The following is a 12,961-nucleotide window of genomic DNA, read 5'->3' as shown; positions in this document are numbered from 1 at the left end:
CCAGCCCGCCGGGAAGGCAGCACGGCAGCGCAGCCCGCTCGCTCCGATCGGCCGGGCCGTGCCCGCCGCGCCCCCGGTGCCCCTCACCCGCCACCGCCGCCGCTCCCGCCTCACCGCGGCCCCTCCGCCTCACAGACGCTCGGCGTGACGCCACTTCCGGTCACGCCCCCCGCGCGGCGCTCCGGCCGCCGGCGGGGCCATAGAGACGGCGTGGGAGACGCGCTGTGCGCATGCGCAGTGCCCGCGTCAGGGGCCCTCCGGCCGCTGTCACGCCTGTGTCACACACCTCTGTCACACACCTGTGTCACACACCTGTCTGTCACATCTGTCCCTCCATCCCTGCATCCCCTCCGTCATCTCCATCACACCATTCTCTCCATCATCTCCATCACAGCATCCCTCCATCATCTCCGTCTCTCCATCATCTCCATCACACCATCCCTTCCACTTCTCCATCACACCATCCCTTCATGACATTGTCCCCTCCATCATCTCCATCACACCATCCCTTCCATCAACTCCATCCCTCCATCATCTCCACCTCACCATCCCTTCATGACATCATCCCTTCCATCATCTCCATCACACCATCTCTCCATAATCTCCATCCCCTCCATCATCTCCAATCACACCATCCTCTCCATCATGTCCATCCCTCCATCCTCTCCATCCTGTCCATCCCTCCATCTCACCATCCCTTCCATCACACTGTCCTCTCCATCCATCCCATTTCCATCACACCTCTGTCACTTTTTCATCCCTTCCATCCCCTCCCAAAGCTGCTCTCCTTCCCACACCCCCACACCCAAATCACCAACAGCTCCATGCTCCGGTGGGGCTGGGCACTTTGGAAGGCTGATCCCTGCAGGGACCCCCCCTCCCCCTTGGGGATGAACAGACCCCAACTTTCCATACAGTCCCTTCATATTTCCATTGGAAATTCGTGTTTATTGCCTTTCTTTGTTTGTTTTTTAAGGGAAAGTGTGCAAAGCTTTGCATTTAATGGTGCTCTGAGATGGGGATCAAACATCTGCCCGCAGTTGCCTCCCTGAAAGGTTGGGTTTGACCCACTGATTCCAGTTTTTCAGGGATAGAAAGCTACTCCTGATTTTTAGTGAAGCCTTGAACTGATCCAAAGCTTGGCACCACCTTTCTGCCTTTACACAGGAGAAAGACCAGAATCAGCTCCCTTTGGGATTAAAAACTTCCCCCAATGCCACTGGAGTCACAGCCCTCTCATTTCCCACAGGAAAAAAGCCAATCCAGCACACCAACTCACATTTTTAGGGATGATAGAGGGACATAGAGTGCTTTCCCCCCTGCCAAAAAAAAAAAACTCCAGTGGAATAAGATCAGAAAGAGACTTAAAAGACACTCATGTAATTATTTATTGGGTTAGAAATATGGTGTGGTTTCCATCCCAAAAAGGTACAAACAGGCAGGAATTGCTGCTCCATTTGCTTCACCTTCCCACTGGTAAAGCTGAACGCAGCAAAAGGCACCTCCTGCAATCCTGAAAACTCCTTAACCTGGATATAGAAACCTATTGCTTGATAAAGAAAACAACCCTGATATTAAAAAAGGCAGCAAATGCATAGTTAGTCTGAAAGCTGGAGTGTCCTGCAGTTCCCTGTCCATTTTCCCCAGTCCCTTAAGATTTTCATGGTAGGGATTGATTTAAAATCTCAATTTGTGAGTGGCTCTGCTGGTGGATTTTTTTTTAAATCAGTAGGAACACTCAGGAATTCACTCCATGAGTTTACATTCAAGGAATTTGGGTGTGTGGGTGAACCCAGGATAGGGTGGATGTTTTATTAATCTGGATGGTGAATTTTTTTTTAAATGAGTAGGAACACTCAAGAATTCACTCCATGAGTTTACATTCAAGGAATTTGGGTGTGTGGGTGCACCCAGGATAGGTCCCCTCGAGGTGGGTGCTGCTGAAGGCTCCAGAACCTTTCTGAAGCAGCAGGAAGGATCCATTCCCAGTGGGGCAACGAGCTGGAAAAGAGGATTTCACCCTATGGGATAAGGCTGGGCAGGATTCCCTGAGAAGAATCTGCAGGTTTTTATCTGTTTGGATGGAGGGAGCTGCCCAGGGCAGGTGGAGCACATCCCACCCTCTCCACCACAGGGTGCATCTCTCCATGACACCTCTGGGGATCATCCATGTGGGAAGGGCTGATGGAGCTGGCAAGAGCCCCACAAAGCCCAGCTGCCCTTCCAGGAGAGGAATCATCCTCCAGAGGATGCACAGCGAGAGGCTGAGCCTCCAATCCTCTCCTGCAGCTCACAGAGAGCTCCTCTCGGGGAACCTCTGCTGGATCTGGAAGGCTTCACACTTCTTGTACTTCATGGTCAGCCCGTACTGAGGGGTGATGTCCACCGGCTCCCCGGGCCGCAGGCTGAAGTGCAGCTGCTGCAGCAGCATGGTGAGGAAGAGGAAGATCTCCCAGCGGCCGATGGTCTCGCCGAGGCAGCGGCGCCGGCCCAGCCCGAAGGCCAGAACCTTCTCACCCTCGGTGCGGTTCAGCTCCGTCCCTGAGGCGCTCAGGAACCGCTCGGGCCTGAAGGCTGAGGGCTCCTTCCACAGCGCCCTGCGACACACAGGGGACACGCCGTCACAGGGGTGGAATAATCATTACGGTGGTATATTACAGTGGTATATTACGGTGGTATATTACGGTGGTATATTACATATAATATAATATACATAATATTATAATGTATAATAGAGTATAATGGTATACATAAAATGATAATATATTATTTATTTTAAAATATAATAAAAATAAAACTTAAATTTAAAATAAAACTTAAAAAGAAAATTAAAGTACAATAAGTTTTAAAAATAAAACAAAATACTAAAAATATATAATATTGATTCCAGTTTTTCAGGGATAGAAAGCTACTCCTGATTTTTGGTAAAGCCCTGAACTGATCCAAAGCTTGGCACCACCTTTCTGCCTTTACACAGGAGAAAGACCAGAAACAGCTCCCTTTGGGATTAAAAACTTAAAAAAGAAAAAATAATTTAAAAAAAACCTCAAATAAAATGTAATATATTATAATAAAATGTAACATAATGTAATAAAATATAATATATAAGAGACATTATATATAATATGTTTTTCCAGATTGCTAAGCAAGATGTATTCTATTTGCCATCTGTATGGCAGCTGTCTTCTATTCAGTGGGCAGTTTCCTTATCTCTTCCACAACCACTCCTCCCTCAGAGGAGACATCTGCTGATAACAGCTATTGAATGTCACAGCATGGCTGATAAGAACTATAACATCCCATTGGGAGATGTGAGCCCAGAGGGAGGAGCCAAGCATTGCTACCCAGATATAATCCAGAGGTTTTGAGACACCAGCACGGCTTTCTCCATGGGATTCCCCAGAGGAGCAGCAGCTGCCTCTCCTTCCACTGGATCTTCAGAGGAAGAATGCATCCTTCTCTACAGGATCCCCCTTGCTCCAACACAACCACCCCTGACACTGCAGGAGGGCTGCAGCCACATTTCCAATGGGACTGCCACCAACACGCTGACCAACAGGGTGTCAGGCTGGATTCTGACTCTGTCTGTGGTGTTTTAGTTTACTGCATTGTTGATTTTATTCTTTTTTTTTCTTCCCTATTAAAGAACTGTTATTTCCTGGTCCCATATTTTTTGCTTGAGAGCCCCTTAATTTAAAATTTATAACAATATGGAGGAGTAGGGAGGATTTACATTCTCCATTTCAGGGGAGGCTCCTGCCTTCCTTAGCAGACTCCAGTCTTTCCAAACCAAGACAGACATATATATATATACATACATATATATATATATATATAAAATATATTATATATATTATATGATATATTATAAAATAATTTGTGCTCAAAGAAATTAAAACCACAGTATGTTTTGTACTAAAGCCAGTGTTAGGCAACAAGCAGTAATAGGCTAAGTGTTAAGCATGGAGATTCCAACACCAGGAAGACACTGTCTCCAGAGATGGATATTTCAAGGGATTTTTTTCATCTGACAAGATCCCAGCAGGAGGCATTTGATAGGCATCATCAATAAGATAATATTCGATGCCAGAAGTTTATGCCAGAAGATTTCCACTTACAGGATTGCAGCAATTATCCGCCAGTTCTGGGAAACGTGGCAGTAAAAAAGAAAAAACTACAATGATATGCTAAAATATGCTAGAGAATAGCCCCTTCCAGAGCCCTAAAGACTGTATAAAACAAACCCCTTAGAAATGACATTTGGAGACCCATGGGGACTTTGGTGCAATAGAAGCCAAATCCTGGGTTCCCCACCTTTCATCACCTGGCTCAGAGTCAAATTGCCTGTAGCTTTTTCCAAATTTATACTTGGATTATTTAATAAATTTCCTTAATTACTAAATTGAAATATTCATTTATAACAGGGTCACGTAACAGTTTGTCCAGTGTCACCCCTGCCATGGCAGGGACACCTTCCACCATCCCAGGGTGCTCCAAGCCCCGTTCAGCTATAGGAATGTGCCCTCTGTTGACAGAGGGACCAAACTATCCTTTTTCTCCTTAAAAAGGAAGAAAGCCCAGAAGTTTCTGTCCTCAATTAGCAAAGAAGGACCTGGGGGACTTCACTTCAAAATTAAGTATAACAAATTGGACAGGAGCCAAAAGTACCACCTAAGCAGCTTACTAGAAAAAGAAGAGAACAAAGAAACTAATTGTTTTTGTGGGGTGTTTTACCAGGGGCAAGAACCTCTTGCACCTGGCTTGGTTTTTCTCTGTAAAGAGTTTTGTTATTTTGCCTTTTATTAAAACTTTCCTGTTTCCAACACTACCACAGAAGCCATCCTGCTCATTTTATGCCTTCTAAGGTAGCTGAGCTATCTTGGGTGTGATGTAGATCTCCAAGAGTTTATGAGACTTGGCTTGTAGAGACCATACATCATCCAGCCTGGCCCTGGACACTGCCAGGGATCCAGGGGCAGCCACAGCTTCTCCTATTCCAGGGCCTGCCCACCCTCCCAGGGAAGAATTCCTTTCCAACATCCCATCCATCCCTGCCCTCTGGCAGTGGGAGCCATTCCCTGTGTCCTGTCCCTCCATCCCTTGTCTCCAGTCCCTCTCCAGCTCCCCTGGAGCCCCTTCGGGCCCTGCCAGGGACTCTGAGGTGTCCCAGATCCCAGCTCCAGAGCAGAGGGTTCCAGCCCTTGGCACTGTGATGGCTCTGACCCCCTGCAATGGGGTCACTGAACAAAACCTCTCCTGGCAGAGAGGAGATTTGCAGCACTGCCTCACTCCAGCACCCAAAAACACCCTTGGCAAGCTCTGGTCCTGATTTACAGCACCAACTCATGTCAGACTCCATCAGCTCAGCCAAGGGCTGTGTTTGCCCAGGCAGACACCAGAGATGGATTTAATTCCATCCATTTAATCCCAGCAGCCAGAGAACCTGCAGCTTCAGCACTGGGATCTGCCAGCAGCCCTTCAAACAGGGAAAATGGGGACCAGGGGGGTTTCCTGTGTTGAATCCTCTCAGCAGAACTTCCCAACTTGCCCCAGTGCAGCTGCTGGGAGGCGCCAGGTGGGATTTAACAGTGTCTCAGCTGGGAATTTCTGCTGGGATATGTGGAATCCTCTCTGCCCCAAGGACAGCACTCCCATCCCACGCTCATGCAAGAGCAGGAGGGATTTCAGAAAGTTTCTGGCCTCTTGGGTGGGGTGTTTGGATACAAACATCTTGAGCTTTGATCCAAACCACCCCATCTGGGAACCCCCTCCTGTATCAAGCCTTAGCTGACTCCCTGCTGGAATGTCTCTGCTGGGAAGCAGAGGAGGGGCAGAATGGGGCTCTACTTTCCAGTCCCCCCATCATTCCCAAAGCTGATTATCAGCAACCACAACACGAGCCTGTGGACTTCAGCAAGGTCACATCACCACGTTTTTCTCCCTTAAAAACAGGAGTGAGCAATTCCCATTGAGCACATCCAGAGCTCAGATCACAGGATCTGCTTGGCAGCAGGATTTTCTGATTCCTGACTACCCAGCAGCCTGAGCAGCACATCAATTATGTAATCCCTTGTGCTGGGGAGCTGCTGAACTGGGGGCCAAGTCAAGCTGGACCAGCTCCATGCCCAGCAGAGCCAAGGCTGGGCTCAGCATCAAACCCACACCGGTTTTGGTCCAATCTGCCCTTTTGTACACAATCCAGTCATTTCTTGGAATGAGGATCAGAGTGATCTGAATGCCAAGAGCAGCCACAGCAGCCTGGATGAGCAGGGAGAGTTTGGGATACTCACTCATCGTGGTTCACTTGCCACTGGTTGATGAACACGCAGGTGTCCTTGGGGATGTAGTAGCCATTCAACACTGTTGCTTTTGTTGTGCTGAAGGGAACGTGAGGGGAAAGAGGAGTTAGAGAAAACCCACAGCTCCTGACAAGCCAAAGCCCAGCGAGTCCTGCAAGGTTTTCATCTTCAAAGCCCTATTTGTGCCCTTAGGACTGGCTAGGAAATACCCCAGACTGTATTCGGGAGGTTTAAGAGTCTTGGCTTCTCTTTCCTCCACCAGAAAAATTCCAGTCTCACTTCACAGCTCATTCCAGATCAGTTGTGATGTGGTTCCTCCCAAGGCAGGAAAGAAAATATAAACCCAGGGGTGTTCTGCCAGCAAAGGTTTGTGGGGTGAAACCACCCTCAAAACAAAGCATCCAACCCCATAAGGGCAACAAGCTGGAATATTTCCCCCTCACAGCCATCAAAAACCCCAAAGAAGGTGTTGGGCGCCCCAGCCCGTACCTGTGAGGGATGGTGAAGGGCATGAAGGAGGAATGCCTGAACATCTCCAGGATGAAGGCCTCCGTGTAGGGCAGCGTGCCCCGGTCCGAGAGGCGCGGCCGCCGCTCGCGCCCGATGGTGCGGTCTGGGGAGGGGGACAGGACAGGGTCAGCACCAGGGCTGAGCACAGAGAGCCCAGAGGGATGTGGGGCAGGGACTCACCCAGCTCCTCATGGATCTTTTTCTGGACGTCGGGGTACAAGGCAACGTACATGAGGCTCCAGGACAGGGCAGTCGTCACAGTGTCAAAGCCTGGGTGGGCGTGGAGTTGGCATTTAGAGACCACAAGAGGACAGGTGAGTGGGTGTTTCAGATTCCACTGCTCCAGATGTTTGCTCCCCAAAAAAAGTGTTCAGGAGGGCACCCAAGAGCAGCTCCACAGACCCAAAGGTGACCATGTGTCCACCCAGCATCTCCATGTCCCCACCCAGCCTCATGTCCCAAAGATCCAATGCTGCCCTCAGAAACATTCCCACCTGCCCCAAAGAGGTCGTTGACGATGTGGATGATCTTCTCATCTGAGAGCTTCACGTGGGCATCCTCCCCAGCACTGTTCTCCTGGCAGTGCTGAATCAGCGAGTCCGTGATGTCCCGGATGTGACCCTGGGGAAGAATGCACAGAATTCACAGAATGACCAGGTTGGAAGAGACCTTCAAGACCATCAATCCAACCCAGCATCAACACCTCACCTAAACCCTACCACCCAGTGCCACATCCAGGCTGTGTTAAACACACCCAGGGATGGGGACTCCACCTCCTCCCTGGGCAGCCATTCCAGAACTTGATCACTCTTTCTGTAAAACACTTTTTCCTGATATCCAACCTAAATTTCCCTTGGTGCAGCTTGAGACTGTGTGCTCTGGTTCTAAGTGTGTAGTCGATTAGAAGTGTGTAATGTCACAGTGTGGAAAACTTAGAGTTTGGGGTTTTAGAATATAGCAATAAATATAGGGCAAGATGGAGATTTTAGGATGGGGGCTGGTTGTTCTTCTTTACCTGCTTCCTTCTTCTTCCTGGGTTTGGGTGGTATTTTGTAATTGGCAATCTTGTAATTAGGTATCATATCTTAATTGAAGAGTTTAGCCGTAAAAGACCTTGTAACAAGAGATAGTTAATAATTTTGTGCCTCGTTAATGAAAGACTGCAGAACTCACTGCTGTGAGACTGTAACATAGATAATAAATAATAAACATCTGAGCCTGAAGGTGAACCACCATCTCAAGTACCTTCAATCCCAACCTCGACAGAGGCAGAAAAAAGAAGCCAAAAACCACCAGAAGGGGACACTTGCAGGCATCTGCACCCACATCCAAGAGCATGTGAGCCCTTACCTTGTCAAAGGTGCTGTAATGCTCCTGCACAATTTTCTGCACAAAGGTGTTGAAGCGCCGGTTGATGTCCTTGAAGGCCTCCAGGGTTTGGCTGGGCAGGTAGCGGAGCAGGGGGATGAAGTCGGCGGGGTGGCTGCCCCCAGCCACCTCCCCAAACTCTTTGCCGAGGTTCACCACGCTGAGCAGCTCCTGGTCCTCGTGCTCGTAGCGCTTGCCAAAGCACATGGCGCAGATGACGTTGGCCACCGACACCACCAGGTACTGGTTGAGGTCAAAGCTCTTCTGCTCCTCCATGACCTGCAGGAACTTGGTGACCAGGTACTCGGCCTCCTTGGAGACGTGCTCCTCCAGCAGGCAGCCGCAGGACGACGTGGGGCTGGGCGCGACGGAGAAGCTCTTCAGGGCGCTCTGGGCCAGCCTCCTGCGCGCTTTCCACACCTCCCCGGAGTCGGGGCTGAACGCCAGGCTCTGCCCGTTGGAGATGTAGTGAAAGCTGTAGAGGTCTGGTCGGCCCATGAAGTCCTCTCCTTGCTTGACCAGCGCTTGGCGGATGGTGTCCAGCCCGCTGAGCACCAGCACGGGCCGTGTCCCGATGCGCACCTCCATCACGTCCCCGTAGCGCCGGCTCAGCCGCGTCAGCGCCAGGTGCGCGTCCGTGCGCAGCTCCAGCACGTTGCCCAGCACGGGAAAGCCCCGCGGGCCCGGCGGCCGCCGCAGCCCCGCGGGCACGGCCGCCCGCAGCCGCTGCACCAGCAGCAGCAGCACCGCGCACAACGCGGCGGCCGCCAGCAGCGCCTCGCTGGCCGACACCGCCACGGGGCTCCCCAGCGGCCACATGGCAGCAGAGCTCGCTGTCACCGCCGCCTCCGCACGGACAGCCCTAAGGGAGGGAGCGCAGTGAGGGAGAGCCGGAGCAGCGAGGGAATGAGCGCTGGAGGGGGGGGACAGGGACAGGGAGTGACAGCCCCATAGCAGCCCAGGGGATGGAGCTCCTCCTGCAGCACCGGCAGCACAGGCTGGAGTTCTGTGAACGGTCCAAACACACCCACCCATCCCTTAAGGGGAACCTCAACCCGTCAGAGACTTTGCGGCACCCCTTTCCCTGCACCAGACCTTTAGAGTGGTGTGCAGAGCCCTCAGGTGCAGAACTCTCAGGGTTAGGAGCTGGGGCTGGTCTCTGGGCTGAGATATCTGCAGGTGTTCCTGTCAGGGACAGGGAGTGACAGCCCCATAGCAGCTCAGGGGATGGAGCTGCCCCTGCAGCCCCGGTGGCACAGGCTGGAGATCGGTGAATGACCCAAAGGCACCCACTCATCCCTTAAGGGGGATCTCAACCCGTCAGTGATTTCGCAGCACCCCTTTCCCTGCACCAGACCCTTAGACTGTAGAACCCTCAGGAATAAACCAAAGGTGGGTGAGGAGCTGGGGCTGGTCTCTGGGCTGAGACACCTGCAGGTGCTCCTGACAGGGACAGGGAGTGACAGCCCCATAGCAGCTCAGGGGATGGAGCTGCCCCTGCAGCGCTGAGGGTTTCCAGCAGCACACGCTGGAGATCTGTGAAGGCTCCAAACACACTCACCCATCCCTTAAGGGGGCCTCAACCCATCAAAGATTTTGTGGCACCCCTTTCCTCACAGAAAACCCAAACCCCCACTGGCACAGCCGTGGCTCCTGCCCAGGCAAGGCAGTCCTGTAAAACAAGGCATGGAAAACTGCAGCTCAGCAAATCCCAGGGAAGCAGAGGAACAGCAGCTGCTCCGTGAATGTGGTTCCAGGACTACCAGACCCATCAGGAGTCACAGCCAGGAGGATGGATCTGCTGGCCACAGTATTGGGGACTTGGGGATGTTACAGAGCTGCTCTGTGAGAACACACAGCTCACTGGGTGAGCAGAGGCACCTAAATGTCACCTTCCTGGTCCTATACCCACGTTCAAACCCTCCCAAAACACAGAAGCTGACCTCAGCCCATCATAGACTTTGTGGCATCCCTTTCCCCGCAGCAGACCTTCAGGAGAGCAAAGATGGGTTAGGAGCTGGGGCTGATCTCTGGGCTGAGACACTTTGAGCAGTGACAGCACAAGACAGGAGCAGAGCTGGGCTTCACTTGTGATCCACAATTGCCACACTTTAGGAAACCACTCACATTAAAAAGCACGGGTTTTGCCAGCCAGGAGTGAAAGGAATAGGTCGCCCAACTTTTTGTCTACGTGCCAGGGAAGCAAAGGTGCTCTCAACCACAGGACCTTTGTTTCATCCTCAAAGTTTTTTTCCAGAGCACTCGGCTAGAGGAGAGCTGATCCTGATTTGAGTCACCGAGCCAGCACTCCCGAGCAGTGCCAGGGATCATCCCTGATCGAACCATGGCATGAAAAATAACCCTGCCTGCAGCGGGGGCCAGCGGGGTGGGTGCATCCCGCTCCCGGCTCTGTCACAAACCATGGAATCACAAAGTCGCTGAAGTTCGAAGGGACTCCTAAGGATCACCGAGCCCACCTCTCTGCTCCTCACAGGAAGAAATCTATCTGAAAGCCCCGAGCAGGGCTGGGAGGAGGTTGGCTGTTAAATCCCCCCTTCCCTCGGGTTTGGCAGGGTTCCACAGGCACCCACGGGGGAGATTCCAGGGGGGCTCTGGTGACCTCGCAGGCAGCGGGTGCAGCCCAGCCGGGACCCCTTCCCAGCCCTCGGCAGCGCCACGACCCGCGAAGGGAGCGTTACCACCAGGACCCCCCAAAATCACCTTCCAACAGGTGGGGGAGGATGCTCCTGGGATCGGAAAGGTAGGACAGCGCACGGCGGGGCTGTCCATCACCCAGGGGTGCTGGAAGAGCCCTGCCAGTCCCAGTCCATGGCGGTGCGGGCTCTCCGGTACTCACCTCGGTAGGAACGGTGCGGAGCGGCGGGAGGGGCCCGGTCCCGCGGCAGGTGCCCTCTGCCCGCCGCTCCTGCTTTATATGCATCGCCCCGCGCGCTGATTGGCCAGACCGCCTCCCGTCACGTGACCCCCAACTCCCCAAGAACACCCCGGACCCCCCCCCCCCCCATCCCCCCAATCCCCGGTTCCCCCCATTGCCCCGGGGCTCCCCCCACGCGTGGGGTGCGGGACGCCCGCTCCCTGCGCATCCCTTAGCGGGAGGCTGCGAGACGGGCATGGGAGGGTCCGGAAAGGGAGAGGGGGTCCAGATAAGTCGTGGCGTGGGGTGCGGGGGTGTCGGTGCCGCCCGTGGGTTCCAGCCCGGGGCGGGCATCGCGTGCGAAGAGGGCGGGATGTTTGGGCAAACCCGCACCGCCCCGGTCACTCCAGTCACGCTACCGGCAGGATCTTAAAGGCGCCGGTCTCGAGCCCCGCTGCTCCCCAGGATCCCCCCGGGGGCCGGCCGGGCTGCCCCGCTCGCCCCCAGACCCAGAGGGTTCCGTCCAGCCCCGGTGCCCGCAGCCGCGGCACATTCCCGGAGCCGCGGGGACAGCGGCAGCGTGGGAAACCCGCCCCGGGCGGCGCGGTGCGGGCCGGGAGGGGGGGACTGGCGGGTTCGGCTCCGCGAACACGCGGGGATGAGCGCGGACCGCTCGCCGCGGGGTTCGGCCATCGCTCATCCCCGTCCCGCCGCCGCTGTGCCCGGTGCAGCAGAGCGGGGCCACCGGCTCCGCGCGTGTCCCCGCACCTCGGGCTGCGGGACCGCCACACAGCTCCGCAGGGACCCCGCGGGGACGTGGGCGGCGGGGCAGCCCCGGGGGTCACGGCCCTGCCTGCCCCGGCCCGGTTAAAGATTGTCCAGGTTCGCGTGAGAAGCGGCAGTGCCCTGTGTCACCTCTGTCCCCTGGGACAGGGCCACCCGAGGGGCGAGGTGGGGCTAGCATGGGGCACAGGGTGCAGCCGGAGGGAGGCGGGCACGGATGGTGCAGCCGTGGTGGATGCCGGGGGTCCGAAGGGGGGCTCGGGCAGAGTTCGGAGCCCCCAGCCCCTCTCCCCGCGGGGTGACAGGCCAGGTCCTGCCCTGCAGCGAGGACAAGGGGCACCAGCCCGCTCCCCAAATCTGTCCCCTCCGCCCTCACCCTTGTTGCCAGCCCAGCCGCCACGAGGTGGGAGATAGGCCAGATAGGGGGGATCGGGGGTCCCGCCCCGCCGGGGGGTCCCAGGGCTGGCATTAGGGACATCGCGTGCGAAGGGGCTCCGGCCAGACCCGGGAGGGCCGTCCTGGTCACTCGCAGTCACGCTACGGGTGGGTGGGGGGGGAAATGGTTTTTAAAGGACCAGGGCGGTGGCCTCCCGTCCAGGAGCCCGGCCCGGGGCCAGGGCGGCGCCGGAGCAGCTCAGCATCAGCTCCCCCCACGGCTGGCTGCCGGCTGGGGAGCTTGGAGGGAGCCCCCAACACTGGGGACAATCGTCGGTGTCAACAGCGGTGCCCTCTGCCGCAGGAGGCTGCATCACCTGCGAGGGTACGGCACTGCCCATGTCACTTGTGTCCCCTCGAGAGGACACGGCCATCCCAGCCCTTTCCAGCCACGAGGAGAAGGAGACAGGAGAGCGCCACCTGAAATGTCCCGTCTTAGCGCCAGGTGACACGGAGCGGTGCGGGGCTGCTGGCCACAAATGTCACAAATGTGCCCACGGCTGGGGACACTTGTCAGGGCGTCCATAAAGCCCGGCCGGGGATGGCTCTGGCAGCTCGTACAACACCGGGCACAACGCTCTGTGTGTCTGTCCGAGCGCTCCCGCACGGAGCCGCATCCGTGTGCGGGACAGGCTCGGGGCTGCCAACCCCTCCGTGTCCCTCGGGCGTGGGCACGGGCTGGTGCCACGCA

General features: G+C 55.0%; 1 protein-coding gene across 1 annotated transcript; it reads right to left on the bottom strand.

Moving 5' to 3' along the window:
* Positions 1–1,370: 1,370 nt before the first annotated feature.
* Positions 1,371–11,605, bottom strand: LOC132079335 (cytochrome P450 1A4-like). The gene is made up of 7 exons (XM_059481856.1): positions 11,472–11,605; positions 8,160–9,039; positions 7,304–7,430; positions 6,990–7,079; positions 6,789–6,912; positions 6,291–6,377; positions 1,371–2,597 (listed from the first exon to the last, which is right to left on the bottom strand). The coding sequence occupies exons 1-7, from the start codon at positions 11,603–11,605 to the stop codon at positions 2,291–2,293; spliced, it is 1,749 nt and encodes a 582-aa protein (XP_059337839.1). The 3' UTR covers positions 1,371–2,290.
* Positions 11,606–12,961: the final 1,356 nt, after the last annotated feature.

This window comes from Ammospiza nelsoni, chromosome 14 (assembly GCF_027579445.1).
Source record: "Ammospiza nelsoni isolate bAmmNel1 chromosome 14, bAmmNel1.pri, whole genome shotgun sequence".
Classification (NCBI taxonomy): Eukaryota; Metazoa; Chordata; class Aves; order Passeriformes; family Passerellidae; genus Ammospiza; species Ammospiza nelsoni.
The sequence above is the reverse complement of the archived record's forward strand: the minus strand, read 5'-3'. Positions and strand labels throughout refer to the sequence as shown.

Excerpts from the sequence above, each read along its gene's own strand:
- LOC132079335 (XM_059481856.1), bottom strand. The coding sequence starts at position 11,605 with ATGTGCCGCGGCTGCGGGCACCGGGGCTGGACGGAACCCTCTGGGTCT. Across the intron at positions 9,040-11,471 it reads GCGCCTTTAAGATCCTGCCG|GGCTGTCCGTGCGGAGGCGG; the intron begins GTAGCGTGACTG and ends TCCCTCCCTTAG. Across the intron at positions 2,598-6,290 it reads TGGCAAGTGAACCACGATGA|GGCGCTGTGGAAGGAGCCCT; the intron begins GTGAGTATCCCA and ends TGTGTGTCGCAG.